The sequence below is a fragment of the Pteronotus mesoamericanus genome, unplaced genomic scaffold, assembly GCF_021234165.1.
Source record: "Pteronotus mesoamericanus isolate MK-2021 breed Mesoamerican mustached bat unplaced genomic scaffold, CSHL_Meso_final contig_94, whole genome shotgun sequence".
Taxonomy (NCBI): domain Eukaryota; kingdom Metazoa; phylum Chordata; class Mammalia; order Chiroptera; family Mormoopidae; genus Pteronotus; species Pteronotus mesoamericanus.
Genome location: NW_026555285.1, coordinates 51,229,447 through 51,244,942, shown reverse-complemented (window position 1 = coordinate 51,244,942; position 15,496 = coordinate 51,229,447). Strand labels below are relative to the sequence as shown.

At 57.4% G+C, this 15,496-nt stretch overlaps 1 protein-coding gene across 1 annotated transcript; it reads right to left on the bottom strand.

Moving 5' to 3' along the window:
- Nucleotides 1–6,358: 6,358 nt before the first annotated feature.
- On the bottom strand, nucleotides 6,359–14,969 carry CCNA1 (cyclin A1). Its single transcript, XM_054586667.1, has 8 exons — nucleotides 14,796–14,969; nucleotides 10,972–11,218; nucleotides 10,651–10,775; nucleotides 10,001–10,224; nucleotides 8,802–9,006; nucleotides 7,845–7,958; nucleotides 6,936–7,069; nucleotides 6,359–6,410 (listed from the first exon to the last, which is right to left on the bottom strand). Exons 1-8 carry the CDS (start codon nucleotides 14,952–14,954, stop codon nucleotides 6,359–6,361), a joined length of 1,260 nt encoding a protein of 419 aa, XP_054442642.1. The 5' UTR covers nucleotides 14,955–14,969.
- Between the last annotated feature and the right edge of the window lie 527 nt (nucleotides 14,970–15,496).

Genomic DNA, 15,496 nt, shown 5'->3' with positions numbered 1-15,496 from the left:
ACGAAAGACTTACACAAAATTTCCTAACAGATAGTTTAAGCATATGTGCACAAATCAAGTTAAAAATAACCTAGAAATTCAAGTATAGATCGGGTTAGGTAATTTGTAATCAATCTGCTTTCCCCGCGGGGGTATTTCCAATCTGTGTTCCCTGAAATATCAGGGCCCTTTTAAACACTGACAGTCGGCGTAAAGAAGGTTTTCTCAGGTCAAGCCCATTTGGGAAACGCCGTTTGGCCCCGTCTCTTAGGACTTCCATGTCTTCTGTGCTGGTTCAGGGCCTCCTCGAAGCAGACGCCCAGACAGGGGCAGAGGTACAGGCGCTGAGTTGGGGACATGGCCCGTAAGGAGCCAAGGGAGCTGGAGTGGGCGGGCTGGGGGGTCTTCAGAGCGAACCCTGCGAGGGACAGGAGGGAGCAAGGAGGGTCGGCAGCGGACGGACCCAGGCCACGGGCCGGACCGGCGCTAAGAACGTATTCAGATACGGGAGCTGCAGTGCCGGTCAGGAGGACGCCACCCTTCTCTGACGGGTCCTCCCTGCGGAGCCCAGCCCTCAGGAGAGCGGAAGGCGGCGCAGCCTCCCCCAGACAAGCCCAGAAGGAATTTCAGAGCATGACACCTGGGCTCGGCCACTGTGTTCCCTTCGGCAGCAGATCTGAGGGGACGTTGTCCCGGCCACCCCAGCCCGTTCGCCGGTTCACAGATCAGAGGATTCCAGCAACGGAGACAAGCTCGGACTGCTTGACCCAGGCTTCCTGGACCACGAAACGCCCAGCGCCGCACGCGGGCCGCCTCCTGTCTCAGCCTGCCCCGCGGAGCGCTTCCCAGTGACCCCAGAGCGCTGGGCGCCTCGGAACGCAGACCGGGGAGCGCCGGCCCAAGCAGTGACATCTTTCTTGTTTTGATTCTCTCCCTTTTCTTGCCTACCATCCCTGTCTGCAACTGTTCAACGATCAATGCTTGAAAAATAACTTTTTGGGGGGGGTTACTTAATTGCAATTTAGGAAGCACCGTTTTGCTGCGCTGGCTATTTCTAGTCCTCATGGCCGACGCCGGAGTTCGGCAGAGACTCCGCAGGGAGGCGTGAACTCGTGCAGCCCATGGAGGGTGTCCGTCTAACCACGTCCTCCTCCCGGGCAAATGGGAAGCCGCTTCTCCCAGCCCCACGTCCACGCGGGAACGTGGGCAGGCCCCACCTGAGCAGGCTGAGCTCCAGGGGGCTTCCTCTGTGTCCTCTTAGCCGTTCATAGAGCTGAAAGCCCAGGTTTTTAAGTCGGCGGAGTAGAAAGCTGGCAGTCGGCGGGGCCCGGAGTCAAAGTTTAAAGAAAGTGCACAGGTTCTGTCCCTGGTGGGGGGGGGCACACGAGAGGCAACCAACGGATGTCTCTCTCCTTCTCTCCCTCCCTCTGCCTAAAAGTAAATAAATAAAATCTTAAAAAAGAAAAACAACAACAACAAAAGAAAGGAAGGGCACGGGCCTGCTGGCCAGCCTGCGTTAAGGCACGGAAGCTAGGCCCTCCTGGCAGTTTCGGCACAGGTCAGCCTGACCGACCGGCGAGGGCCCCACGGCACAGGGAGCTCAGTTCCACAAGGCTTCTTTCTGAGACCTGAACGCCCAGCTCTGCACGGTGACAGTGGAGAGGTCTCTCCTCTTCTGCCTGCATGTGGGGGATGAAGAAAGAAATCTCTCCCAGGCGGCATGAGGCCTGGAGGAGTCCCCGACATCGACATCGTAGAAGTCCCCTCCTCTGCACCTGTTTCCGGCCCCGCCCCCCCAACACCGCCCTCACCCCCTAGGCTGAGCCCCTTCTGTCATCAGGAGGTGACATTTTTAAAACGCTCACAGAATAAATCATCAGTTAAAAGGGCTTTTATGGATGCATTTCAAAAGCAAGAATGCCTTATGATACATCAGAGCACACGCAAAATACAGCTGCTGTTGCTCAGCAAGTGACAGCTCAGGATGTGTCTTCTCCGTGGATGACAGAAAGCCTCCCTTTACGGCAGAGGGAGAAAGAGGTAAAGGCCAAAAGGCAGCAAAGCCCTGAATCTGCCCCTCAAAAAGCCAGTGTGTTCCCGATTCTCAGCTAAGACATGCCCTTGGCTGCCAAACCCTCACGAAAGCTTCCCTTCCTCTTCCAGGTCGTGCTACAGTAAATGCGAGGACTATGAAGCAGATGAGCTTTGCAGGGCACCCTGACACCCCGTGCCCTCGCCTCCAACGGTGAGGTCTCCGGTTACCTTTGCCGCATCCGATCGATCGTGCCCTGTGACGCTCCCCGCCTCCCCGCGACATCACCTTGTAATTCATGAAACCAAGGGCCAGCGGTTGTCTATACAATGGATAATCCATCCGTTCTCCCAACAAAATAGTCCTGCGTCTCTAGCGTCAAGCCAGCTGTCGCGAGTACAGGGATGACGTGTAGTCTGGGAGGGGACAGAGGGCAGCAGCCAGTTGTAGTAAAGGGACACTCTGAGGCTGACAGGGCACAGGGAAGCCAAAATCAGCTCTGAAGAATGGCTCAGTGCTGGCCCGAGGGGCGGGGCAGCGGCACGTGTCTTTCAAAGAGAGAGCAGCCGGTGGGAGGGACTTAGGGGAGCCAGAAGGGAACCATGGGAATTGTCAGGCTCTAAAGCAGAGCAGTCATTTTGGGGGAGAGGGGTCCAGCCAGGGAAGGGCCTGCGTGACCCCATCTCCTCCCAGGGTTTGAGACGCTGAAGGGTTATATGCAGGGATGTGATGGCACCAATTTTATTTGCAAAAACTCTGGAACCAGGGAAAAGGAAGCGGGGCCGGTAGGACGTTGCTACGGTGACGGGCCCACCTGGGGAGTGATGGGCAAGGCGAGGGCGGCCACAGCAGAGCGCGGCGAGCGGGGTGGATTCGGGCAGCAGGGCAACCCGGCCCCTGCAACGCTTTTGTCCTATGAGCGAGTCTAGTTTGATGTACCATCTCAACTTTTTCCAGCCCGTCTCTGGCTCCGGATGCCAGAGCTGCCACGTCGAACCGTCCGCCGCGGACAGAGGGGCCGGCCTCCCGGCCACAATTGTTAGTGCTGGCGGGGGAAGAAGAGGGAGAGGAAATGACGCGGAAATGGGGTGCTACCCCGTTATTTTAAAGGCATAGGCCGTCCTGCCCCGTCTGCGGTCCTTAGTCATCCTCAGGCAGTGCCTTTCTCAACAGCGAGTGCGGTCTATGACCAGACTCCCGCCCGAGGACCTCAGGCTGGGGAACGTGAGACGGCACATTCTCGTCAGCGTTCGCTTTGGGAAGCCTCGCAAATTCTCTGCAGACTTGCAATGCGGTCCTTCCCAAGAGGTGACACCCCCCGCCATGGAGGGCGGGATTTTAAGTGTCTCACAGTCAGCAGGTACATACATATGTTTAATGTGTGTTAAAAAAGATGTGACTCACACATCATAGCCTTTACTTCTGGAATATTACTGTGCAGAAGAGGTTGCATTGAAAAAGGCCGTCCTTTAACGGAGGGATCTAGATATGACAGAGATAGTAAAAAATGGGTAACTCAAAATTGACAAATCCCTGATTCCCGAGGAGGCGGGCGCTGGGCGCTCCGAGACACCCACGGCAGAGGCTGACTGCCCTCGCGGGCCGCCCTCTGCCCCCGGGGGCTTACCGCTGAACTGCACGGCGAGCCCCCGCCCCGAAGGAGAACTGGGGTGTTCTCCATGTGCTTCTCGTCCCTTGCCCGCTGAGAACCAGAATCCGGTGGGGACAGAAGCTCCCGTTGTCTAACACGCGCTGGGGAGCACACGAGAAGGCCACCTTTGCTGCGATGAGCTCCCGACGCTTGGGGGTGGTTGCAGCGATCGGCTCACTGGAGCACGCAAGTCCACCGTGGTCACAGCCTCGTGCTGTCCATTGAGGCGGCTCCGGCTCCGCCCTGTGTTTGCCTCTCGGTTTCACTCCCCCTCAGAGACTGCTGCTGAGTCACCAAAACGGCAGGGAGCACATTTTTGATGACGCATGTGTGAAACAGGATTCCGAAGACGGAGATATCACAAGGCAGTATCTGGATGCCATTCTCTTTCACAGTAGACTAGACCGAGGAGGGATAATCGTGTCCGGTGGGGCGGGGCTTAGGCGAGCCTGCAGTTCAACCCCGCTTTTCCCCCGGCACCTGGAGCAGACGTGTGCTGGCCGGGCCCCTGTCCCCAAGCTCTGTTCGCACCTTCCTTCTGCTCTTGAGCCGGCAAGGCCAGCATCCCCCGCTCGGAAACACAAGGGGCTGTGTGTGCGTAAGGGCGGCTCCTGCAGCGGGCGGCCGCGGAGTCCAGGCTCCGGCCGTGGGCGTGGGTGTCATGACGCAGCCTGGGCCCCGATCCCCGATCCACGAGCTGGGGAAGGCGGCGCCGGCGCCACTGTCTGCTTCGGCTCCTGGCCTGGCAGCTGTCCACGCCACTAGAGCAGTGCCACCGGGCACGGAGGCCGGGAGATTCCGTATGTGCATAGGTGACAGCTGAGAAGACAGGCACGCTCACGTAGCCTGGATGAGCACCCACCCTGGAAGGCGACGAGTAGGGCAGGCTCACTCGTCAGCTGCCCTGCCCTGGAAAACTTCCCGGCGGACACTCCCTCCGCAGGCCGGCCCCAACGCACTGTGGAAGATGCCGGCGCTGAGGCCCAAAGTGTAGCTGCTGGCGCCAGATGTCTCGCAGGCGTGGCGGCCGGGGTAAACAGGCACAGGGGGAGGGGAAGCCTCCCTGGCCCGTCCCCCAAATCTCCGAGGCTCGAAAGGGACGGACACAGCACTTCTACCACTGAAGTCGCAGCCAGCATCGCCCCTGCCACGGACCCTTGGAGGGGCAGCTCGAGGCGGGACATACAGCGTGTCTGTGACCTGGCCGAGAGCCGAGGGCAGGTGGAAAGGTAAGCGTATACACGCAGAGCGTGGAGACACACCCAGCCCCAAGTTAGGGGGTGAGGTGACAAATTGCTGATGACGTGCTATAAAAACAGAGCATTCAGGACAGGTGCAGGCCGCGCGCCGCCTTTGTGGACCTGAGGTAAGAACACACAACACACCTGGGGAAATGCCGATTTATTCGATGGAACTGGGAATGGAGACCCTTTGACAATGCTACTCTGCAGGGGGAGGGGGCAGGGCAATGCCAAGAGCTTTTAAGAGCTTGTGGGCACGTTTAAAAAAATCTCCACAAAATACGTACTGTATGACCACATTTTTCTATTTATCATTTCACTGGAGCTTGAATCGCGCATACGACTCGGAGTCAGTTCCATCCCCTCCCTGTCACCGGACACTCGTGGGCTGCCCCGGGGCGCGCCAGCCCAGGGCGGGAGCCTTGAGGCTAACAAAATTGATATCCCACCCCCAACGAGCTCCACGTTCCCGCAAGGCCAAGTCTGGTCTTGATCTTCTTTCCAATCTTTGAAAGAAAATTAAAAGCAACGTCGGTTCGATTCTTCACCGGCGCTGCGGGAAGGGCCGCGGGCACACGGGCGGCGGGCGAGCTGCGGACTGCGGCCGGCGCGGCTGTGCCCGCGGCGAGCTGGAGCCCACTTCCGCGCGGGGGCCTCCCGGGACGTGAACGGAGCGGGGTTTGGCTTAGCGGCCCCAAAGCCCCATCCCACGGTGCCGTCGGCTCTCTGAGCACCTTCTAAGACTGAAACGTAGGCTGGATGCGTGACGGAATTGAAAATGAACCTGGGATAAAAAAACTGAGACAAAAGAAGAAGAAAACCCTGAGCGCTGAGACCATGGTGTCCCTGTAAGAGAGAGCACCCCGTCGCTGGACGAGCACTGAGTGGGAGCCGGCCCGGGGGGGCCCCTGCAGCAGCACCCCCCGCCTCCTGCAGCCTCCGGAGTCCGCGAAGGGAGCTGAACGGTCGGCGCCTGCTCGCATCCCTTGGCTGCTCTGACCGAGCGTGGGGGGCTTTCCGTTGCCCCGTTGGGAAGAGTTGCGTGGAGACAGGAAAAAAAGTCTCAGGGCAGCCGCTCTCCGAACGTGAAAACCTCTGGGTCCCCTGGGACACTTAAACCTAGCGGCGTGCCAGGTTTTTAAACTTGGAAGGACTCTTACAAGGGAGATGACTCTCACCCTCCTCCCAACGCAGGTTCCGGCCAGGGCGTTGGCCATGCTCATCAGTAAACACACCTACCAGGTGGCCATAAGGCAAGTTGTTTATTCTTTTAAAAATGTTAGACTATTTTACAAGCTACGAAGTCTAAGAGAACCTAAATACATTTACATTTTTAAAAAACATGTCATCTGTACGGAAGCGACCCTAGACGATCCAACCTGCAGAAACCTATAAACACGGGGACCGATTTGTTCGTCTGGAGGCTCAGTTCCGCATGCACTTCAGCTCCGACACTCACTGCAGAGGAAGAACCGCAGGCGGTTCCATGAGGGACACGTGCAGGTACCTGCAATGAGACCCAGGGCAAGGTCGGCACGAGCCAAAGACTCCAGTTTGGTAACCGCCCAGTGAGGCCACAGGACATTGTCCAGAAGTTTTAACAGAAAGAAAGGAGGAGCCCCCGGCTGGTGTGGCTCAGTGGACTGAGCACCAGCCTGCGAACCAAAGGGTCGCTGGTTCGATTCCCCGTCAAGGCACCTGCCTGGGTTGTGGGCCAGGCCCCCAGTAGGGGGTGCACAAGAGGTAAACGTAGATGTTTCCCTCTCTCCCTTTCCCTCTCTCTAAAAATAAATAAAATCTTTACAAAAAAGAAGGGAGGAAGAAGGGAGGCTCGCTGACTGTGTACTACAAGCCAACAAATGACCCCCTGGGTCTCTCCGAACTGACTTTGTTGATCTCACGCACAACTTGTTTTTCCGGCCTAGCCCCAGGTACACAGTTTGTTCTATTTTTGATTCCGACAGTACTATGACCTAGGAAGGCTTTAAAGCTTTGGATAGCGAGCCCAGGTAAGAAAGCCCCGGGCACTTGCTTAGAGGCCTTGTACTTCTCCCGGATGGCTTGCTGCGGCCAGCGGGGCACATCGAGGCAGGTCCGGTGCAGCTCGCTCAGGCACGGCCCGATCTCGCTTAGCGAGTAGCCCGTGAAAGCCGCGAGGGTTTCTGGCTAATGGAGACAAAAGAAAGAAAATTGCATCCTGTAACTTTCCAAGGCACAAGAACTCTCAAACGGTGAAATAAAGGAAATTCATCACTTACTGTCCACGTTTATGTCCAAAGAAACCGTAACCCTTCTTTAGAGACTTAGGCACAAAATACTAGAACAGCCGGAGTTCTTAATGAGCTCATGTCGCACACTTACAACGCACTTACCTGAGCGCCCTACTTACACGGAATGAGAAAGATTCTTAGCTGAATGCAGAACAAGAAACAAGCATTCTAGAAAGTAAAAGCAGGCCCCCCACTTCCTTCAGCACGAAAGGGAGCCTTCAGAACCGAACCGAGGGGCCCGTGTCCAGCTCCGCCACCGTCCTGGGCCAAGAGGCTACACTACCGTCCCTGTTCCCTGGAAGGCAGGGTCCAACCCTCCGACCACCTGAACTGGACCTGGGTTGTCAACCACGACAGGGGAAAAGTGGCAGCTTTGCTTGAAGTGGTCACTGCTCTCACCACAGGGCGCTCGCTGCGTGAGGGTGGGCGTCGGGGTCCGGGCCTGCTCCTGCTCCTGCACAGCACGCTCGCCCGCCTGCCTGCGCCGCCGCCTCGGCGCCCTGCGGCCTCCCTCTGCGCAGAGCAGAGCCCTGGGTGCAAGCCAGGAAGGCCGACAGCCGTTGCCTGCCGGCCCGATGCACGAAGCCGGCCCATCCTAAGCCCCGAGCGCTACCAGACGGGTTTTACGGACGCCTTGAATTTCATCGAGAAAGAAGTAACTGGAATCTCACCCAGAAGTGCCTGTTCACAGTATAGTTTGCCAGGCAATACGCGGCTGCCGCTATCAAGGAAGGAAGGTATTTCAAGAACGGGTCGGCTTCAAGTAGACTCAGTTCTGCTACGTACTAAAAACGAGAGAGAAAAACCTCATTGGAATGGGGAATTTGACCGAGGTTACAAGTAAACTTAAAAATGTCAGGGGGGAAAACCGCGTCTCATTATTGTTCCGCCTGTGTCAATCGCCCGTGCAGCTGATGCTCACACTTATTCAGGAGGCTGACACCTGCCACGCCTGTCCACAGCCAGAATAACGCTTACGTTGCAACACACTTCCAGGCACAAGCGCTGGGCCCAGGCGCACGCCGTGCGCGGCAGGTCACTTATCTATACAGCAGGGCAGGCTTATGCGGGCCGGGCAGCGCGGCATCGCTCCGGCCACTGGGGTGGGCCAGAGACTTCAGCCACAGGCCACCTACGACCACAGCACAGCGCTTGATCCATCAGGCAAACCCCTGCAGCTCAGAGGCCAGAACAGCGCCAGCGGGTGGCACCAGGTCAGAAGACACATATTGGCAAACGTGTACGGGGCTTCCTCATTACTGCTTGTTTAACACATAAATGCCAAAGAGACTCAGTCCCGGGGCATGGAAACCAAGCTTTCCACAGCAACACCATCGTGCCTTCGGCCACGTTCTGCAACTCCAAGTGTCCAGGTCATGTTTCTTTACTTGATATGTTAGGAGGTTAGAGCCAAATCTCTAATGCAAAGTAAATCGCATTTACTTTGTCCCTATTCTGTGCATCTCAGAGGGGCTGCTGGCCTGAGGTCTGATTCCAACAAGGGAACAGTTTCCAAACTTAAAACAAAAGTCCCTGCAAAGGAAGGAAGGAAGGACCGCAGGACGATTGGAAAGGCCACTTCTCCCCCCGCGCGGCCCCGGCGTCCTTGGCGGGCCCACGCGCCATACCTTGGCCAGGTTCTCGGTCCTCACGCACACTCCCTGCCTCCGCAGGTACTGCAGGAGGAACTGGTTGGTGGTTGGCACGGTCAGGTCGAAGGCCAGGACTTTCAGGAGCAGGTGTTCCATTCTTAACAGCTGTCGTTTGGTGTACGTATCATCCGTTATGTAGACAAACTCGTCCACTTCGGGTGGGTATATCTCCTCGTATTTCCTGCGGGAAGCAGACAGCCTTTGGCAGCAACGCTCGGAACCGGCGGCCCCTTCCCGTGCCGCCGCCGCCGCCCTGCCTCTCACGCGGCCCTCGCAGCCTTGGACATCGCTACTTGGCACAGGGCCGGGAAAGTGTTAGGAACTTGTTTCCGGAACAAGAACGTGAGTATTACAAACATGTGCTGTGCTGCCTGCTAGGACTAGTAACAGAAACAACTTTCAACCAAGAGCTTTAGGCCTGGCCTCTGAGATCAAAAAGATGCTGCAGGACTGACACACGTGCAAATCCTCTGACTTCAAATCCTCCCGTGGGAAAGAACGCTTTGTTAAACCCACGGTAGAAAAGACATCCCTTCAGTCTTAGATTTTAAAAAAAGATGATGGTCAGCTTTCTCTACTGAATTAGCAAATGATGCTACCTGTCCAAGAGAAGGATCATGATCAGATTTCACAGGTATCAACTCTTTGCTTTTGCTTCTCCTTTCTGCAGGGAAATCTTGGCACGTGTTTAGGCGAGTTAGTAACTAGACTATGTGAGACCAGGAGACTAGGAAGGACATGCCCGCCCGCCAACAGGTCACTTCACGAAAGGCGGCGCGGCCCCGGCCCAGCCCGCCCCAGGCCGTTAGAGGTTATCGAGGCCTGACGGTGACAAGAACGAGCTGAAAGGACGTATCCGCTGCAACCACGCGCACTGCGGCGGTAGGGCCGGAAGGCTGCCCCCCCGAACAGTCAGACTGCCTCCTGGATTCGAGCTGACGGCTGCCTTCGCCACGGCACTGTCCTTGTCACGGTAAATCAAAAGCATCGGCGTTGAAGGGAGAACGCGTGGTGAGGCTCCGTTCCTCAGCGAATACCATAAAACTATGACCGTTTATCAAAGAGGCGCGATGAGGCTCGGGCTGCAAAGCACTGCCTTTCTTCCCTGGATGAGGCGCGAACCCCGAGCTTGGATGGGCGGGGGCTCCCCGGCCCCCAGGCCGCGGGCCACTTACGAGGCCAGGAGGATGGCGGCTGTGCCCACGAGCTGCAGTTTCCCTCTCAGGACGGACATGCACGAGAGGAAGCGGTCCAGGAAGTTGACGGCCAGGTAGAGGGTCTCGGCTCGCAGCTTGTACTCCTCGGCCACCTCCACCAGCCAGTCCACCAGGATGCGGCGCATGCCGTCCGTGAGGTCGGGCTGCTTGCGCAGGTAGTGCGCCTTGGGCCGGTGTCGCGTCTGTGTGGGGAGAGCATTTTGGGGTTCAGGCCGTGGCGCCAGCAGCAGGATCACGCGTCGCAGGACACCTGCTGTTACGGCCTCTCAGGAGCAAAGGTTAGCAGGAAACGAGCCGCTCAGGAGCCACGCTACCAGGCTATGGAGGAGCGTGAACGTCTGGCTCTGGAGCGTGTCGGCCCGTCAATAACCCGACGGAGGAGCAAGCGGCCACACGGGCGGCTCCCCGACGCGGGACCCTTAACGTGCAAACCCTCCGAGTCCTGGAGGACTCGCCACACGCGGACGACACCGGGCATCGTCACAGACGCGCTCCTGCCGACGTGTCCTAAGGAGGCCACTCCCGAGCGGCTGGGGCCGAGAGCCTGCCGCCGCCGTTGCACACGGGCCGCGGTGCTGGGCCGGGACGTGGAGCGCGGGGACACTTACTTCGGCTTCCCTGAGGTACTGATGAATTTCTTCAGCGTATTCCGTCACATCGGTCACGTCCGTCCCCAGGTCGGACGCCCCTTCCGACTGGGACTGGAGAGATGCGTCTACCAGCATGGGGGACACTGCAGGGAGGGGTCGACAGGCCCGGGGGAGCGGTTTCGCTGGGAGCCGCGGTCCAGCACCGACCCCCGGGGCCGCGGGGGGAGCCCGCATCCCTCTGCGGGGCCCCCTTGCCGGTACCGGGCGACGGAATCCTGCGGGCGACGGCGCACGCAGGGCCCCCGCCCCCGCCCGCCCGCTGCAGGTGGGTCCGCTCACCTGTGCCGAAGTCCAGCAGGAAGTGCAGGTCTGACTTGAGTGTGCTGGTGTCCACTTCGTACACGTCCCCGAAGGCCCCCCCGTTGCTCCCGGCGCAGCGGGGTCCGTCCTCCTGCTCGGGCTCGGCCATGTGGACGTCGAACCCCGGCTTGGCCGGCACGTGGGCCCCGCAGGCGGGCGGCGCTTTCGTCCCCACGGCAGGGAAGGCATTTTCCGGTCCCGAGAAGTACCTCACCGTTGGGATCCCCTAGAATGGGATTGTGTTTCTTGTGAGAGGCCCCCCGAGACCCGCAGGTGATGTGATCCTGTGGGGCTGCACCCCAGCGGGCGGGGAAGGTGAGAGGCATCTGTGAATGGAAATATCTTTGTCTGCAAGGCCATGTCAGACAACGGCGCTTCCAAGGTGTGGCTTCTCTGAGGCCTCGGTCTTCATCTGACATTGGGGAGAAGAGCTCTCTAAAATGTGTCACCTTCCTCACATTTTATCAAAGGGAACTCAACGTGGCAGAGGAAAGAAACTGTAACTCCACTGGATTCTGCTGAATTCTCTTCACACAGAACCTTTATGACATGAGGCAGTGACCCTGGGAAACCTCACCGTCCATCGATCGCTTCTCCCTTCCCTTCACCCCGTGACATTAATGATGGAAACCACCGCGTGTGCCCCTCTGGGAAGGAGCATAACATGCCACACACTTCGCGCAGCAAGGTGAGGCAGGTGGGAGGGGCTGGCGGTCGGCAAGCCCGGGCAGGTGGGCGAGCGTCTTGAATCCACGTTATTTTTATGCAAATGCCAGGTCTCGCTACTGGGTTTGTATTTTATCATTTATAATTAACCTCTGTGTTTACTGCTGAGATGTGTTTCCTGAATTATGTGTTTTATGTGTTTGAATTATGTGTTTCCTGAATTATGTGAATTACTCCTGAATTATGTGTTTCCACAACTTTTCCTTTCAACTAGCAGGGTAAATATGTGGCTTGTGTCTGCTCTGCGACAAAAAACATTGCTTATGGTAGTGCTGGAAAAGTCACAGGGACGATCAAGGACCAAAATCATACGTTATTGTAACCAGATAACCCGAATTCCAAATTACTACCAGACTTGGCTTTTGTTACAGTGATGTGTGTACATGGCCCAAGACATACATTCCTTACACGTGGACTGAGTATCCACCATGGGCCAGATGTTGTTCTATGTGCCCAGAAGTTCGCAATGAACCAAACGTTCAAAACAAACTGCCCTCGTGGAGTTTCTCGTCTAGTTGGGGGCACGAGGGAAAGAAAAGAAAACACAGTGGGTCAGACAGTGGGTAAGCACTTCGAAGAAAAACACAGGGAAACGAGAGTCATTGCCGATTTAAACAGCCTGGCCAGGGAAAGCCCCAGCGAGGAAGGCAAAGTTGGGCAAAGAGACGGACACGCTGAGATAGCGGGGCACACGGGGAAGGGCATTCGGGGCCGGGGGGACGGCCTGGGCAGTGCCCTGAGGTTGAAGTGTGTCTTCCAGGCACAGCAGGAAGCAGACAGGGCAGAGCAAGAAAGGGCACAGTGTCGGCCCTGAAGTCAGAAGGGAAAGAGAAGCCGGATCTTGCGGCAAGTTAAGACGAGTAAGATGACCGGTGGTGGAACTTGCAACGTCCAGGTAAGATACAGCAGGGCTCTGAACCAGTGCGTTAGTAAAGGATGAAAGAGGAAGGTGTTCTGGACATTTTCAAAAGGAAAGCCGGTGGTGCTTTTTCAGCAAAAGAGGTGTGGGTGGGAGGAAAAGAAGCGTCATGGATGGCAAAGCCTTTTGGGCTGAACAACAGGAAGGACGGCTGTTCCGCGTACTGCGAGGAGGAGACTTGGGAAGGGCAAGGGGGGGGCTGGGCTCCGCTCTGCTCGCCTGAGACGCCAGCAGCGCGCGCCAGGGATTCCGGGGAAGCTGTCGAGGAGGATGCGGGTGTGTGATCGGGCAGCACAGCTGCGGGGCCCAGACGGGAGCTGCAAGTGCGAGCCAGCAACAGACGGGTGGTATTTCGCGGTGCTCTGAGGCTCGAAGCGCTTGCTGAGGGCGGGCGTGCACACTTGGATCGAGTGCTGAGCCCTGGTGCACTCAGACTCGCAGCCCCGGGACGAGGAAGAACCGGGATCTGGGGCAGGAGCGGCTGGCGAGCTGGGGGGCGGGGAACCAGGACAGAGTTCCAGGCTGAGTGAGAAGACAATTCTAGAAATAAAAAAATGATCCATGGAGTCAAAAGCGACCAAGAGAAGAACTAGAGATGGAAAGTATTCGTGCAACAAACACTAGCGTGCTACCCCGGCCAGGCACCGGTCTAAGCCCCGGAAATGCAGCAATGAAGCGCGCACCCCACTATGAGCTCGTCCAGGATAAGTCTTTATCCTGGTGGCACTTATAATCTAGGGGGATAAACAGAGCCTGAAGGAGCATTGCTATAAATGAGGCAGACACTGCAAAGAGCTTTGTCGTTGAAAGGTTTTTAAGATGGAAAAATTATATTGGGTTTGACCCAGGAGAAAAGAGAGAACCCGGGAGAGAAAAGAAAGAGTTGGAACAATGTCCTTGAAGAGGGAAGAGGGTGTAAGGTGCACGCACCAGGAGGGGCTCCTCGTGCCCACGAGCAGGGACCGGAGTCACGCAGCAGGGTGGGCGTGCAGAGAGTAGGGCGCATGGGAGCACATGCACATTCTCTTCCGGGGGCTTTCCCATCTTGAGGAAAACAGGACACAGTGCCTTCAACTGGGAGCAGGGAGGGAGGAGGAGGTTGCGGAGCACGAAAGGGAGAAGCAGAGGTGTAAGACAGACTCCTAAGGAGGCTGCAGAGGAACCAGGCAGGCGACGGGAGGCTAGACTAGTTGGCCCAGGCGCAGCTGCCAACTCCCAAGAACCGGGTTTGAAGAAGGACACGTCGCTAAGCAGATGAAATTTTGTTAAAAACAACTTCACTCAATTTTTTCTAAAGCTTTGAACAGGGCACGGTGGGTATTTTTTCCCCCCGCTAAGCAGGTGCCACAAAAAGGTCAAGGGTCGAGTCAGAGGACGAGGGGCTTCTCCTCCGGCCTCCTCCCGGATCCCTCCCCCCGGCCCCACCCCCGTCCTTGCTTAGCCCCCTTACATTTTCTCATCTGCAAAATGGAAAGGGGACCCCGCCCGCCTGCTTCACGGGGTGATTGCCAGCATCATCCCACGACAAATGTGCAACACAAGCTTGAAAAAACTGTTATCAGGAGTTTGTCTAATAAGAACTTGGGGAAGTTTTGTTTTTTTTTTTTAAACCTCAAAATCTATTCTCGAGCATCCAAACCCTTCATCCGCACCTGAATGTCTGAATTTATTTTCAACCCCTTAAGGGATCAGTTAAGCCACCTCTAATGGCCAGTCATCTGTTTGCCCAGCTGCCCTTTGTCAGTAGGGGCGGAGATGTCTGCTTTCAAATTCCTGATCCAGTCCCGATGGGAAGTGCTGGCCAATCAACACCGGGAGGGCTGTCCCCGACAGCTTTGGAGGGGTCTGCATGCTGCTGTGACCTGGAGTGACCCCAGTTCTCTAGTTTATTTGGGGGCGTTCATACTTCTGTTTAGCCAGCATATAAATGACTTAACAAATACTTAATCCAAACAGTTGCTAGCCGTGCTCTGGGGTGGGAGGGATTATTCACTCTTTCTAGCTGGAAAGGGGACCCAACAGTAGGACCTTAAGACTGTCCAGCGTCCCAACAGTCCCCATCCCAGGGCTGGAAGACTCCAGGGCAGCCTGCAGGTCAAGCTGCGAGCGAAGCCCCCCTCCCAGCGCGAGCAGCTTCCCAGCGCTTCTCGGTCGTTACCTGGCCGCCCCTGTACTGCCCATTCTCGGTCAGCGCCCCTAGCACTGTTCTCCGTGGGGGGTCCTGGCCGAGCTGGGCTCTGGCCACCATCTGACAGGCGTCGGAACCTCGGGACACCGGAGCCAGGACTACTCCGCTCTTGGAGCTGCTGAGATGCATCGCCTCAGTCTCGACGGGCCGCTGCCAGCGGGGAAGGAGAAACAGAAGAGCCGCTGAGCCCACCGCTTCCACCCGAGGCCCCCCGGAGGTAGCTAATCTCCAGGAGGGAGCGCACTCAGACACGTGGCCTTCCCTGCAGTTACTAGGGCTGAAAGGGCCTGAGTCTCGGGGAGCAAGCGATCGACGCTGCTTTGCCCCCAAACAGCGACTGGCATCTGCCCAGGCTTCCTTCCAAGACCTGACTGCAGCCGGAAGGCGCGGCAGCCGGACACACCTCCGGGCCAGGGTGCTAGGGCCCCGCGTGCTTTGGGCGTCTACGCCTCCAGCCCTGGTTTTTCTCTGCTGCGAGGCGTAGCCCCCGCTCTGCCCCACCCTTCCCGCCAGCAAAGACCACGGATACTTCTCTGCGGGAGGGAATGTCCCCTTCCCCAGGGACAAGCCAGGGGCGTCCTCCGGACGGAAGGCCCCACCTCGGGCCTCGCTCCTCTCGGTCTCCTGTCTAAATACGTCTGGAACAATTAGCAAGTGCACGGTGAGGGCGA

Excerpts from the sequence above, each read along its gene's own strand:
- CCNA1 (XM_054586667.1), bottom strand. The coding sequence starts at position 14,954 with ATGCATCTCAGCAGCTCCAAGAGCGGAGTAGTCCTGGCTCCGGTGTCC. Across the intron at positions 10,776-10,971 it reads CCTGCTGGACTTCGGCACAG|TGTCCCCCATGCTGGTAGAC; the intron begins GTGAGCGGACCC and ends CCCTCCCTGCAG. Across the intron at positions 7,959-8,801 it reads GGACCGAGAACCTGGCCAAG|TACGTAGCAGAACTGAGTCT; the intron begins GTATGGCGCGTG and ends TCTCGTTTTTAG.